Source organism: Calonectris borealis, chromosome 3 (assembly GCF_964195595.1).
Source record: "Calonectris borealis chromosome 3, bCalBor7.hap1.2, whole genome shotgun sequence".
NCBI classification, from domain to species: Eukaryota; Metazoa; Chordata; class Aves; order Procellariiformes; family Procellariidae; genus Calonectris; species Calonectris borealis.
Genome location: NC_134314.1, coordinates 111,491,070 through 111,507,117, shown reverse-complemented (window position 1 = coordinate 111,507,117; position 16,048 = coordinate 111,491,070). Strand labels below are relative to the sequence as shown.

The 16,048-nt window shown below is 38.7% G+C and overlaps 1 protein-coding gene across 1 annotated transcript in view; it reads right to left on the bottom strand.

Annotated features, from left to right (window-relative positions):
• Positions 1-4,707: 4,707 nt before the first annotated feature.
• Positions 4,708-16,048, bottom strand: part of STON1 (stonin 1) — a 35,949-nt gene continuing 24,608 nt past the window's right edge. The window contains exons 4-10 of the mRNA XM_075147338.1: positions 15,753-15,876; positions 14,068-14,123; positions 12,718-12,811; positions 10,894-11,495; positions 8,516-8,812; positions 7,665-7,754; positions 4,708-5,699 (exon numbers count right to left, since the gene is read on the bottom strand). Of these exons, the coding sequence (XP_075003439.1) occupies positions 5,592-5,699; positions 7,665-7,754; positions 8,516-8,812; positions 10,894-11,495; positions 12,718-12,811; positions 14,068-14,123; positions 15,753-15,876 (1,371 nt within the window). The 3' untranslated portion in view covers positions 4,708-5,591. The remainder of the gene's footprint in view (positions 5,700-7,664; positions 7,755-8,515; positions 8,813-10,893; positions 11,496-12,717; positions 12,812-14,067; positions 14,124-15,752; positions 15,877-16,048) is intronic.

The window sequence follows — 16,048 nt, the reverse complement described above, 5'->3', positions numbered from 1 at the left end:
AGCTAATTTACTTTAAAAAAAATTAACCCATACACAACCATGTATGATCTGGAAATCACAAGAGATGCGATAGCTGTAAAACCCCACCTGCTGCACACAGGACTGTATTTTGTATATCATACATGCGCACATGCAAATCACATACGCTGCAACGGCTCCCTGTGAGCAGCAGGATAGCTGCTGCCTGCACAGGTAAATAAGCACTGCCTCGTTTTCTCTTCAGGACAGTCTCATGAATTATTTTCATCTGCCCACTCTCCGGCATCACCAGTGCCAGTGGCATTCAGGATGCACTGGGGACTCCTCAGCACTCACAGTCCAACTCCATTCCCAGCTGATGAAGCAGAGTAGTTACTTTTTAGTGACTGTGTTTTCCCATAAAAATCTATCTTTTCTTTCACTACGCATTGCCTGATGCTAAGGAGAACCAGATTTGTGGCTGCGTTCCTAATTTAAGTAAGAATTGAGCATTCCTTTCTTATTGCAGCATATTTACTCTGTCTGTGGCAAATAAGCTGTCACCCTTACGCAGTTCACTTGCCGTGAGCCAACACCACACTGTATTGGCGATTCAGATGTGTCAGCTCTTACCTCCATCGTATGGGCCAAACAATCTCTACTGAGTAACCAGCTGCAGATTGCACTGAACGCCAGGCAGGATCCCTGCGGGAGTCTGCCCCAGGCACATCCTAAGGAGGCCACGTTCTGCACTACCAAGTCTTCTGAAAATGAGGGGCTTAGTTACTGGAAAGTTCGCAGTCCTGTGGGCAAGAACAGATGCAAAAGCTGCGGACTGCAGATCAAGCCTCTTCTTAGGTGGCTTATTCTTGACAGATTGGTTACATTGCCTCTGATGGGAGGAACACGTGAGTGTTTACATTTCATCAAACCAGTGTGGTAGCGTGAGACCTACACGTGGCAGTTTATGGTTCACAGAAGGTAAAGCAAATATGTTTTATTTGGTCTTGTAGTTGACGTTTTCGCACCTTGGATCACGTTCTGTAGATGATACTCACGGTATCTGAAGGCAGATCCTCAGCTGGTATAATACGCACCTCCCTGCAGCCAGTGGAGCAGTGCAGCTGTGTAAGATCTGCGCTTACTCCGGAACAGTCACAGCCTAACAGTTCTTGATGGCCACCAAAAATGCAGAGACTCTCATACATAAGAAAATGGTATTATTGCAATCACTTTAAACCTCTTACATTTTCCTTCTCAACCGAGTCCTTTGCTTTCAAGTCTGTGACAGCAACAGAGTAAAAATCTGCATTCGAAAGCACACCTCTTGTTGCCAAAACATTGCACTGCAAATTAAATTTGCTTCATGTTAATGAAAGTGATTCTTTTTGTACTAGTGACTGGTTTATCATTAGCTTATAATTGTGTTAATTAGAAATGACATCTCTGACCCTTTCTTACCTTCAGCTTAATGCCATGATTTCAATCAGTATAAAAGCTCTGTACGTAAGCATAGCTGTACTCGTGAGCAGTTTGCACACACATGGGGAACAAAGCAGGATTGAAAACAGAGGAGACTATTGATACTCCCCGGCTTAGCAATCACTAAAAATTCCATATGATGCACCTCTTTATACACACCAGCTCCTGAGCTTCGCAGATGAGCAAACGGGACTACTATAGGATATTTAACTGTAATAGAAACTAAAGACACTGGTGAAAAAAACCTACCTGGCCTAAGGCTTCTCTGTCATCTATCTGAAAACTGATTTTCAAGACTCGTTTCTTCGGACAGCTCATGGAAGAGTCCTGCACACGATTTAGGACATGGCAAAACAATGTCTTGATTTACTTACATTATGTTTCAACAGAACAAGAGCTTGCAAGCACACCCTTCCTGTCCATCTACCACGTAACATTATCAGGAAACTACATGCAAGAGAAATGAGTTAGAAATAGCAGCAACTGATAGTACCTCCTTACAATCCTGCGTAGGTAACAGCAAAGAAGTATGAGAGCTGTGGGCACTTTTCTCTTTGTACCTGCTGTAAGTTGAGTGAAATCTACCATTTAGAAAATAATTACTGTGTTAAACAAACAAACAAAATCCCCTCAACAACCAAGAAAAAACAATCCACAAACAACAGAAGTAATTTATATACTTCAAATATTTCTACAATCAAAAGTGAGCAAATAAGTAAAAGCAACACTTTATTAAAGATTCAGATTCATGCTAAAGCTTCTCATACAAGTTACACTTTTTATTCTATCTCATTATTTTTGGTAAACTTACCTTCTTTCTGGTGTAAAGTTTTAGACAGCCATTTACTGAAGTATCTTCAATGGCTATAACTGGTATTACACACCTTCCCATCACATCTGTAGCGGCAATCAAAAGCATTAATACGATAAACTATTCAGATCAAAAACATTCTGATCCGATTACTGCTCAAGTCATAGGCTACAGTAATTAGCTAACTGAGCTTACATTTTAATAAGAAACATTTTTTTCCAGTATAAAAAATTCCTGGCTTCAGATATGTTTAGTTGTAAATGTCTTATTCAAAGCTGTAAGTCTTTGCCAATATTCATTCAAGAACGCCGGAAACAAAATGTAGGGCAATTCCTGTATGCTTAGATGGAAGAAAATGAAAGTCAGTCCTACTGCAGGAGTCCAAATAGACAGTCCTTAGCTCTGGACTGGGAAAACCACTGCAAGCACTCCGAAGGAATATCTGCAGTGTAGTTTGGAGAGAGTCAGAAGATCTGCAGTGTTATGAATTCAGTAGCCATTTTCTCAAATACGGGAAGGATTGAGATAGCAAGAGCAAAACCCTATTCTAATCCCTAAAGCTTCTATATTTGATAGCTCAGGAAGGCACTGGATGGACCCCACATTAAAGTTCCTTCATATCAAGAAGGTGCTGGGTTAGAAAATGCAACTCAATGAAAACCCAGGGGATGCTTGATGGCGTAGCGAAGCTATCTTCAGTATCCCTTTTGATGCAGATCAGCTTTGACCAGGAGTAACAGGCAGCTATGTATACTGTCAGCAAAGATTCAGGAGGAAAGATGGGGAAACAGTCCTTTGAGATTTTAATTGCTGATAGTACACGTGATTCGTGAGAAAGCAAGAGAGGATGAAAAATACCACCAATGTCCAACCTGTAAAACTTACAAGTAGTTTGGGAAGTAAGAGATCAGTGTCAAAAAATGCTTCCAATCCCAGATGTACAGTCTATGTAATCAATATCATACTTGGACTGCACAGAGATTGCAGCAAGCTATCATAAAAATTAACTTGCAAAACTTCAAAGCGTAAGAAGTGTTTCAAGAATGGAATAAACAGGCAGATGAAGCTCACAGGTAGAAGGTATGTAATAAGCATGAATTGGTAAAGCTTAGAAAAGCTGGGGGGGAATTCCTACACTAGTACTTTTATCCCACACATCTTGGCACCCATTCACAGAGGAACAAGGTCTGAAAAGGGACAGGGAGAGAGGAGATGAGCAGTCATAAGGATGCTCAGAGGTCTGACTCCTCACCTTCATGTAGAGGGAGTCTTTAACACCACAAGCAGAAAGATGCAAAGAGGAAAAAGCTGCCCATCTTTAAAACTAGCTAAAAATTAGGTAGTCTAGCCACTTCATTTTATAGTGACTAGCGAAAGATCCTATTCTCAGAAGCAACATTCAGAGACCATGTGGTGCTTAGCAAATGGTGCTTATCCAGTCACGTCCCATGGATTCCTATGCCGCACTACCTCTGCTTCCAGTCTTTTCTGAAGCATCGCTACACTGCTCAAGTTGAAGATGGTCCCACAGTTCATACGTACGCATTTATGGAGCATGAACACCTCAGAGCCTGCAAAAGAGTGCTGAAACCTAAAAGCATCTATCATGTGGTAAAGAGCTGCATTTCCTGTGCATTTATGGGTCTGAAGTGTAACATCAGTGCAGCTACAAGTCAGCTGAATGCGGAGAAAGAAATCATACACAGTAATATTTTAACTGTCTCTGAATACACAATTCGTCACATCCCAGCAGCAGTATCTACAAAAGAAATGCCACACTCGGGTCAGGCCTTCTAGTTTAGTGTCCTGTCTTAGCTACTGGACAGCAGCAAATATGTCAAAAAGAGCATGCAAGATACTCAAGAAGTAGTTAAAAACCTGCCTGAAGGAAGCATTTCTATTATAGTTTATGCCATCAGCACAAGGGTTTGTACCATTATGAACAAGGGTTGTTCCCCCCCCCCCCCATCTCTTCTATATATTCCTTCTCTCGAACACTCCCCTTTATTTTCCTTCTGTTCTCAAGGCCTCTGTGTCCTCCCAGAGAGCAGAGATAACCAAAATGTCTCATGATGTCTTCTTTCAGCAGATGTAAAGGAAGCAGCCAGGAGGGAGGGGTGCCATACCCTTGCGTGTACCACTGCTCTTCTAGCAGGATTATCCTGTTCCGAGTCAGCCTGGCTGAGGCTTTACCATTTAGTTTCCAATACGGCCTCACAAGGAACAGGACCTAGCCAGGGGAAAGCTGCAGCTCGGAAGGGCTAGGGCCTGGACCTATGGGCGCAGAACTTTTTTACCTCTATTTCTAGAGGAACAAACGAAAAGCTAATGTTGAAGACTGCAGGGCATGCAGTTCTCATAGCAGGGTGAGCTACTGTCACATGCATGGCTTATACACATTTCTCTAAGCAAAGTTTATATTTAGTGAACACAAAAACAACTCTCTGCTAGAAATGTATATGAGATGACATTTTATTATTATGCACAATTTGTATCATTCACAGCTTACTGGTCTGCAGTCCTAGAATGTAGTGGATATGTACAGAAGCAAACTTAAATGACTTTGCATTGACAGTGAAAATAAATCACATTTTAATGTTAAATCACACTATTCATTGCATCTCAGTAGACAGAGAGGGTATAGAATAAACAATAATAATTCTCATATATTGAGTGCTCAAGGGTCTTCCACCCACATTCCCTGACTTACATCTAAAGTGCCTGCCTTTCAGCTGAAGCCAAAAACCCACAAAGCAACAACAAAAAAGCAAGGGAGGGGAACGAAAGGGGAGAGAGAAGTACACAGCTGAAACAGCCACAGGTTTCAGACTTGCACAGATGTTGCTTTTTCTTTTTTTCTTTTTTTCCTTTTTTAAACTCAACAGCCTTTGAAAAGAAATAAATAGTATCACCAACAGCTGTGTAGTTTTACATTTCAAGTCATACTTTAGCTCTTATTTTAAAAAGTGGAAAGAAAACCAACAGAACTGAAATTTACTTCAATATAGTCACTTAGTATTCCATTACTTTCTTGAATTATTAACAGATTCAACATTTTAGTCTTTAAAGCTATTAATTCCAATGATGTTTCTTGGGTGGAAAAGTAATGAAATAATCAGAAAAGAACAGCAAAGACAGCCGAGTAGCTAACAATACAGTGTTTTGATTTGCATGTATTAACAACACATTTTGCATATTTTTATCGCAGCTTTGTTGTTGAGTTTTAGGGATTTTGTTTTGGTTTTTTTTTAATGGCAAAAAAATAGAAAGTCTAGTAGTTTCACAGAAAGTTCATAAGGGAATAATACCACAGTCTTAAAGTACATACTTCAGTGAGGTTTCACCACTCCGCATCTCCAATGGCTTTTGCAAAAACATGGTCTTTACCCTCAAAGGACATCACTCCATCTTTTAAGTAGAACTTCCATTTGTTCTTACTTCTATGTATCTGACAAAAGAAATAAATCAATCCCCCCCCTCAAAAAATATAACTTGACCATCCATTTAAAAAAAAAAAAGTGTTTTTAAGCACAACTTGGTTTACAAAACTTGTTTTTCTTTTAAAATTCTGATAGCCCAAAATATGTGAAACACTTCCACTGAACACAGCACAAGTAATCAATAGAGGCAGTGGATTTCAGTTGTTTATAATGAATTCCCTGCCCTCTCAAGGGAACAACCTCCTGAATCTTAGCACACACACCCCCTCCCTCAAAAAGAAACAAAACAAAACAAAAAAGTCAAAGGTAGCTATGTGAAAGCTCAACACTGGCAGGAAAACAAGACAATAATGGAGCAATTTCATTAGTGTATCAGCCCCAAACTATACTGCACCTTGCAAACAAGTATGGCTTAACTGAAATGCAGAGGTTTCCTTTTCCCATACACACAGCAAAGCGATATTGCATGCACAGGGACATTAGGATAAGGATAAAAGCAGGAGAACTTCGCTCAAAAGCAAATACTGAGGTATAAAACAATACGAAAGAATTTGCTTATTTTGTTTCTTTTTAAAGGCCTGCAAAACAATCTATACTGCAGAAAGTTTGTGTTTAATACTAGAAGAAGGAATTTTAAACATCTTCAGAAAATTCCTTGGATTTTAAACATCAGCCTCTTTTCAAGTCCAGAAAGAAAAAGTAGGGAAAACCCAAAACGGGACAGTCACTTTGCCCATAGCATTCTTTTATACGTAAAAAGGTAATTTAATAGATAACTGTTTCCATTTACTACCTACTAAACCTATTATGTTTTATTAAATCTATATAGGAAAGGGGGAAGTTGCCAACATCTCCCTCTAACTTCTGTAACTGTGAATTTCTAACAACTTCTGATCTTAAATTTCCTATAGACATGCCCAATGCTGAACAACATAGCAGTTTTTAAAAATTTTCAGCCCACTTTTCAACTCCGTACAGACAGAACTTGCTATAGATAACAATATCCACTACCTATAGCATCTGTAACGTCAAACTAAGTTATGAGGCTTCAAAATTTTGTGTACCTTTTCAATGTAATACAGACACTGTGGCTCAATTTCAGATGCATTTTCAACACATATCCCTATAACTACATTTTTGAAAATAACCAGTTTCAGAAATACTCAATTTGTTACACTTTAGTAACGACAATTTTCTTAGAAGTTGTTTCCTAAAACACGGACACCATTAAGGCAGGCCTAGTTGAACACACACAAAAAATTATCATTAGTCACTTTTGAAAGAATAAACGCCAAAGGACATTCTTAAGCAAACTGTAGACATATTTTTCCATATTTGTTTCAAAATAAGATAGGCACTTTGTTTTGTCAACTTTTAAACTACTGACATATAAGTGTCCAAAACCATACCAGAGTTAGAAGTACTTAATTTCATCTCTAAGAGTTCAAAATAAGGTTGAATTTTAAACATTAAAAGGAAGGAGGACAAAATCGCCCTTAACAACTCTTTCGCTTTTCAGACACAACAGAATTCTGGTAGGAAAATCTCTCAGGAAGCACTTCAAAGACAAAAAATAGAAACAAAAGTAAAATACACTCCTCTTTCTGTTATCCGTTTCAAAAGTCTTATTTCATGACTGAAAATGCATGCATACATTCATGGAGCTGTTGACATTACTTAAAAGTTAAGGAAATGCATAAGCTTTTGCAGCTTTACAATTCTTAATTTTGCAAGATTTAGTCTCCTTTCCTTTTCCTTTAATAGGCCATTATGAACCCGTTGATTATCCTCATTTCAGAAAACAGCAGGTAAGTCTTCAGACTACTAAAGCTAAACACGTAATTTAAATATTCAATTATTACAGCATTAGATTTTCTTTAAAAGGTACTGACAGTAGACCAGACTTGGATTTGCTGAAGATATTATTTAGAATGATTAAGGAACAAAGATAAAACTATATATATATACTGTACCTTGTCATACTGACAAACTATCACATTGTCAGTGTCAAACAAGTCTGGAGCGTCCTGTTCACTGACATCATCACCAGAATTTAAGGGGTCCTAGAGATTAAAATTATATTTTATACATTCTTTCTAAATAGCATTGAATATACTTGACATTAAACACACCTAGAACAATAAAAATTACCAGTGCAAAAATCAAGACCTAAAGGCTATGAAGACCATGTTGCACAAAGCTCATTTATAAGCATCTTTACATGCTTACAGTCTCAAAAACAAAAACACCCTAAACAAAAACACAGGTGAAAAAGCAAGACTGCTAACTGACAAAGCTGACCCCAATGACTGGAATACTAATCAACTGGTATTTATTTGAAGTCCAGACGCTACGAGTTGATTCTCTTGTGAATCTCTAGGACCCAAAATTACACATCTTTAAGAAAAGCCTTTATCTAGGAAACATACATACTTGTATCACATTGTTCTCTTCTCTGTCTAATTCCCTGTGGTCCTTCAGAAGGAAAAGAAACCTAGATTTGTACCCCGATCTTACTTACATAAAAAGCAGAACTCCATTCCACTGAGGCCAGGATTTCACCATAGAACTTTAATTCTGGTAATTAAGTATTTTAATTCATCCAATAAACAAGTAACTTCTCAACATCTCTTTCATTTGTTCACACTCCTCATAATGAGCTCTTGAGTAACTTCTCAGTAGTATCTCCTATCTCAAGAGGTATGTAACTTAACTATGCATTCTCTGCATTAAACTCCGCAGGAATTGTTCTGGGTCCAACAATTCAACAGTCAAGATAGATAAACTATTGTAATGTGCTTCACAAGGCTTAAAAGTAAATTACCTCCTCAACTATATCTAGTTGGGGCTCTTCATTATCACCACCGCTGCTGGTAGACTCCGTGTTTGAAATACTGTCACATTCTTCATCATCGTCTTCCTCATCCTCATCCTCCAGAACTTTTAGATCCTCTGATTCAATAATGCCAATGAATTCATTCTCCTCCCTATCTCTTGTATGTGGTATTTCTTCCTTGGGAGAAACATCACCAGTTCCATCTAGCTGAATTATGCCTTCAATGTCACTGCAGATATCCTTCTCTGATCGTAAATTAGATTCCATCTGCTCAGTAGGTTCCATCTGACAGGAGTAAAAGAGACCAGAAACAGCTTGTGAATTAACACCACATAGCTTTCATCATTCAGTACAAAGCCTGAGATTTTTGTTTAATAAAGCAACAAGACTGGGGCACTAAAATGAGAGTTTCAAGTCATGGCCTACTTGTAAATCCTGAGTACATTTGCAAATCTTGTTCTTAACCTAACCTTAAATGGAATCCATGCCGAATATTCCTCAGCAATATAGAAAGACATTCTCTTAGACTTTTCTTTGAACACTGTTGTACTCAAACAACTTCTTAAGAAAAAGATGATCGAACTGGCCTTTAGAATTTCTACTGCAATGAGAACTCCAAAAACAAAACAAATAAAAAAAAAACCAGGAAACAAGCTACTCCCTTGCCCCCAAAAATAGCATTTTTCATTTTTGAAATAGAAGTCAAGATTAACTCATCTCTCTCCCTCAGCTCAATCAAAATGCTTTGTTTAAATAAGATATAAAAAGCTGAGAGACACAGTAAATATTTCAGTACTTCAAGTTACTGTTCATAAAAGTGCTAGAATTCCTAAACTGAGCATTCACATGAGCATAAAAGGGCTTTAAGCTTTCAGCCATCTTCGGTTTCTCATTAAATCTTTATTGTAGCACTTAGTTCACATCCACATACACCTTCTAGTTCAAAAAAATAGCACTTTGGTTTGACCTTCCATTCTTACTATGGACAGTCTTCACCATCCTGCCATCAATTTTCAGATGAGTAACATAACATGCTTTCTATTTACAGTCATTTGTCATTACTGTCATTAAATTAATTGCATTTAATAAATTTGTGTCAATCACATATAAGCACCATAACTCAAAGTCAGCAAGCCAGCCCGTCCTGGTTTCGGCTGGGAGAGAGTTAATTTTCTTCCCAGTAGCTGGTATGGTGCTGTGTTTTGGATTTAGGATGAGAAGAATGTTGGTAACACTCCGATGTTTTAGTTGTTGCTAAGTAGTGCTTCCACAGTCAAGGACTTTTCAGCTTCCCATGCTCTGCCAGGTGCACAAGAAGCTGGGAGGGAGCTGCCAGGACAGCTGACCCAAACTGGCCAAAGGGGTATTCCATACCATATGATGTCATGCTCAGTATATAAGCTGGGGGGAGTTGGCCGGGGGCAGTGACCGCTGCTCGGGAACTGGCTGGGCATCGGTTGGCAGGTGGTGAGCAACTGCATCGTGCATTACTTGCTTTGTACTTCTTTTTTTTTTTAATTATTATTATTATTATTACTACTACTACTATTTTACTTTATTTCAATTATTAAACTGTTCTTATCTCAACCCACAAGTTTTCTCACTTTTACTCTTCCGATTCTGAGCAACCAGCTGTGTGGTGTTTAGTTGCTGGCTGGGGTTAAACCACAACACAGCCTAAGCTTAAAACATCTGCAAATAATTTCTGGAACAAAAGTTAGATGAGGTCAGGAAGGTGGCTTGTTAATTAAAATCATTCAAATTTTCCATGCAGCTCTAGCTGAATTCTAGTTTGTTCAGGATTTTTTCCCACGGAAATACATTTCCTTCCAGCAGATTTTCACTTACCAAATCTGACTTTTCATACTCAATATGCATTCTCAATGCAAGTTAAAAGCTACAAGTTAAAACTAATCCCAGCAAACATTGCAAAAGCAATTTGCCCACAACTGGCCAGTATCCACATGCAGATTCAGTGTCAGAATGACATGAAAGTTCTCCAAGGGTCATTCATGTCTGCTCAGTCGCAAAAAAAAAGAAAACTATTATCCCCCAAAATAGGCAACAAGTCTAAGAATACATTACATCTATCCATTACACTTTTAGCATTTTTTAGATTGACATTCTCTTCAATCCCAGTATTTCAGCAATATTTGTAATAAATTCTTAATATAAAAATAAGCAGTCAGCTACTGCTATTCAAAACAAGCTCAAAAATGAACTTTAAAATAATAATAATTTTTATTATTATAATTTAGAGGTGCTACTTGTCACTTACAGGTGTGTTTCATCACATCTCTTATGATACTTCAAACAACCATCTCCAACAGATGTATTTTCACCAGCTGAGAAATAAAAGGCCTTACCTTGTGAGAGGAAGCAATGCTGTCCTCATCTTTCAGAACAGCGTTATCATCCAAACTTTTGCCCGTGATAATCAGGTCAATGATATCATCAGACACCTGCTGTTGCACCAGCTCCTGAGGCTCAATGTCTAACTGCCCCTCCACATCCAGCAGTACACTGCTCGAGTTGTTTGCCAAGGATTCAGCGGGAGAAAACTGTTCGGAGGATTCTGGAGTAAACACAGCTGCATGAAGACTGCCGTGCTGGGATTCTTCTATTGAGTCTGCATGCTGATTCAACACTGCATTAGTTGCAAGTTGCTGCTGACTCACAGAAGGCTGCTGGACCAATGTAGTATTGGCAGAGTTCTCCAGGTGGTTTTTTTCCATGACATTTGGTTGAAATACCATGGTCTGTTGGACAGCCGTCTCCTGGGGTTGCAGTGTTTCAGCAGCTGCCTGGGCAGAAGATGCATTCACTTGTGCAGCACTGGCAATGTTGGCTTGCACAACTGAAGGTTGCCCAAGGGGCTGAAATATCTGCTGAACAGGATGATGTAGAATACTTGCGTCTCCTGGGGCCTGTGTAACCATAACAGGCACATTTACCTTATAGAGGTGCCCTACAAAGAGAAGAGTTAAAAACTGCTTCAGCAGGTTAAACCACAGGTTCATCCACTAATCCACAGGTTCTGTTACCACTAATAACCAATAGCAAATACCCAGGCAAACTATGAGAAACAGGATGTTTACAAAGCAGTACCTTCCCCAAGCACAATTTCAGCCTTTGAAAATTAAGCGTTCAGAAGCTTTTTGAGTCAGAGCTTCCATCCAGACCATCATGTTCAATACCCATTTTTGGTTTGGGGTTTAAAAAAAAAAAAAGTAAAATCCTGTTTTAAATTTGTTTCCATGTCATTTCAGAAACTAAGGAATACGAAACGAAACAGTAAACTATTGCATAGCTACAGGGACAGTTCACTCCTTTAAGGACATTTAGGTATCCCCTCTAAAAAAGACCTCCTAGTTTAGTTTTTTTAAAAAAAAAAAAAAAAAGACTCCTAGTTTATATCTATCCTCTCATTGTATGAAAATCACTCCAAATACTGAATCCGTAAAGTTGTTATTATCAGTGTTAGAATTAAGATGCCAGAGGTAAGTTCCCAATTTCATTTAACAATTCTTTTCCCCACACACATGCTTACACACACAGAGTCACTGATACCAGCCTATAGGTCTCAAAACCTTAGGAATTATACCTGAAATAGATACCTACTGACATTAGTTCTCGTTAAAGAAGAACTTGAGGAAAGAGTCAATCTATGACTGAAATAAGCCTTCACTCATCACACCCTAACCAGTACAAGCACATTTTTGTATAAGCAGTACCGGCAGTTTTATCAGCAAAAAAGTGTAAGCAAAAAGGTTAATGGATGGTTGGATTTTATTTGAGTAAGAAATCAATTTGATTCTGAAGCACCAGAATGTCTTTACCTTTTTAAAACACGGAAGATTGTCCCTCATATAGGAGAAGGAGATACCTATGTCTGGACTGACAAAGGAACATATTTGCGAGCAGTTGTAAAACAAAAAAATGGCATCACCTGCCAGCCCACGTTAACTGATCTTGCAAGTGTACACAACTGACACACTAACTAATCAATGTAATTACTTCCCCCATGCAGCAATTACAAACACAAACTACAAAGGAAGAAGAGGATAACTGGCTCTACCCACCTATACTTTAACTTCACATTTGTTTTATCTACTGTACTCGGGACCATCTTTCAATATCAACATACAGTCAATGCACTGTAACATTTTACATCTCCTCTTTAATCTTACCAGATGCTGTCTGTAGCGTCACTCCAGCTGGTACATGTATAGGATAAGCAATACCCGAAGGGAAACTAAGAGTTGCACCTGCTCGTGAAGCACCCTAGATACACAAGAGCTTTATTAAGAAATAGCGCATACTTTATCTCCTAGGGCCCTAACTGTCGCATGTAACATATCCAGATGAAATATGAATGAGGGCCTTTTTGTGATCATCTTTACTGAAGAGTTGCTTCAGACTTTGGAGATTTAGACAGATAAAAAGTATTCTGTATTGAAAGGATAATGACTTGCCCTAAGTGTTTCCTATTTTCCAGTCATCACATTCCCTTTTTGTTAACAGAACACTTTTGTCTACCCCCTCAATGTACAGACCATCCAGAAAGGTATTTTTCCACTCAGAGCCACTTTTACCTAAGCTTACTCAACACAGCACAGACTCCTTGCTTAGGCCTATGAAGTCACTTCACATTCTCTTTTTCTCCTGGAAAGCAAAGAGTTGGATCTAAGGCTCCCTTTCAAACTAGCTGTTTCGGGGGAAATGCAAATTTTAAATCAGGAAACTTGCATGTTACACAAACACCTTCCCAATATTGTATTTCAGCTTAGCAAGCTAGTTAGCTTGAGGCTCAGGAGGCCCTCAGTAAGTTCATCAAGCTCTGACAATTAATACCCCCTCTCCTCACCAAACAAATTTTGCCATGCCCAGAGTTCAGAACCTGTCAACTCCTAAAACACCTTCTTGGGGATGATTTTTATGGCTTGCAGATAACGCTGCTCCCAGCTTCACTAGTTCTAGCTTTTCCCGACCATGCGTTATTTTAACACCCAGTAATAATAAAGTAAAAAAAAAAAAAAAAAAAAAAAAAAGGATCTGTACATGTGCATTTCCATTACACTTCCATCCTATGAGCTAAATACGTGCAGCCATGTCTTCCAACGTGCTTCTGGCTGCACTGCTCGCAAAACCAACTGGTAGATCCCCATCCTTTTTCACTGCTCAAACAGAGGCAGCAGAGTTACAGCTCTCCCTGCAGACTCTTAACTTTTGTATGGTTTTCATTTAAAAAAAAAAAAGGGGTGGGGGGGTGGGGCTAGAAATAATAGCACTGAGTTTCTTCAGCTGTTGATTCTCTCTCAGCAGAACTCCTGCTCCCTTGCCTACTATACCATATTGGATAGATGAAACTGTCATGAGAAATGCTACTATTTTGGTCCCTAAATGCTGTCCTAAAGCATCTATACATCGAAAATATTTAATACTTGCCTCCCCTTAAGCCTATTAGCAACAGACCAAACTTAATCATTTAGAATTCAGAATAATCAAAATGGAAATAAAATGTCACTACAGCTACATACCAGGTCTGCTGCTGTGAAATGCTGAAAACCTCTGCCAGGTGGGATGACTAAAGAAGCTACACAGACAAAAAAAAAAAAAAAAGCCACTTTACAAAAAACATTAATTTCTCAGACACAGTAGATCTTTCAGTAATTTACAGCAAGCACTGCTGAAACTAAAGCAATCTAACTTCAGTTCATACTCATTAGATCAAACAAACAAGTGAGCACATCTAGATAAGGGTCTTGAATATACTTCCCTTTATGTTGCTTCAAGCTTATGCTGTACTCCAGGGGGCGGGGTTATACCCTGAATTTACATTTTGCTAAAAGCTGGTCTTGGAGATTTTTGTTTGTTTGTTTTAAAAATACTTCTGTTTAACTATTTGATCTGTTTAAGTTGCACTGTAAAAATTAAGCATGCCACTTCTATTTATGACATCAACTAGAAGGACAGATGTGCAATGCTACCGTTTTAACATGACCAAGAACATATAGGTAAAATGCACTGCCTTGCCAACGTGAGGAAAATGTGCAAGTATCTTTCTGCACCAGAGCAAATCCAATGGTGCTGATAGTAGGAACATAGGGTGGGATTTTCAAAAGCACTCAAATACTGACTTCAGTGGGAGAAGATAAGCCAAAGGGAAAACTTTCACAGGCTTCAAGAAACAAACAATTTAGGTAGCCCTAAGTACTTTGAAAATCTCTAGCCATAGAACAATTCAAATCCCATTTTAAAAAAAAAAAGTTCACTGGCTTCAACAGATTGTTTTGCCTCAGTATTGCCCTTGCAAAAGTTAGGAGTAACAAGGTAAAGCTCATTAAAGATAAAGCCTCCAATAGCAAACAAACCCAAAAGCATATTCCCTTTAACCACATGGAATAAATAAACCATCTGTCTCCAAAACCAGTCCATTCAACTATCAAGATTGTAAAAAAACCGATGAAGACTGCCTGCCCAACCTTGAAGTGCACTACGACACAGATTTTCATTAAATCATCTCATATGGTTTTTGTCCTTTGTGGGGAAAGGTCCTAATGGCCTCTCACATTGGGAGAGGCCGCAGCTGAGCATTACGCTGTACCATAACATTACCACAGTGGTCAGCTGGATTTAACTGAGAAGAATAGGTCCTGATGTGAGGGTCTGTGTGAAAGTCAAGTACTTCCGTGCAACGGGAAGGCTGCTTTTAGGAAAACTAACTGAAAGACAAACCAAAAATCTCCCCCAAAACTCCCACTCTTCTGTTTGAGCAAGGCCTTACATTTTAACAAGCGCAGAACGAGATTAAACTCCAACATAACAGCAGAGCTGCATGGCACAAACATGCCATATAACCTCAGCACACATCATGCCACACATTAAAAAAGCAAGTGAAAGCTTAACCCTACTGGTAGTTTGCAATTGAAGGGCTACACTTCTGGACTGCCAGCAAGAAGGCTAAAATTCTCTTCACATTTTGCTACTGGAAATAAGCAGCAGATCAAAAGCATGTAGAAATAATTGCATTGGTTTATCAAAGTTTAATTCGTCCTTTATTGGTCAAATTCTGTTTTCAAATAATTACTGTTCCCCATCATGCTAGATATATACATAAGCATCTCAAACCAAGATTATTGCAGCACCTTCAAGTCTCCCAAAAAGATTCTTGAATCCCTGAGCTGTTCTTAAATTGCATCTGTTGTGTTCAACAACATCTGACCTGCTGAAGCCTGCAGAACGCGGTGAAAATTGTGCGGCAACTGCAGGGTAAACTGTGGAGAATGGTGGCTATGTCTGAAGAAGCCTTCTGTTGCTTTAGACTGCATCACCTTGGTTTCCCAAAGCTGCAGAAAGATAAGGTCATCAGATACCAGTTTTAAAAATAACCCACATCTAAAATTATAATCAGGTATTACTAGTTTTTCCAAGAGTAAACTGACTGATTCTATCCAATAAACATGGTAACAATCACTGCTGAATTCTGACTTCCAGCAGCCCAATAAACCATTCGCAGGA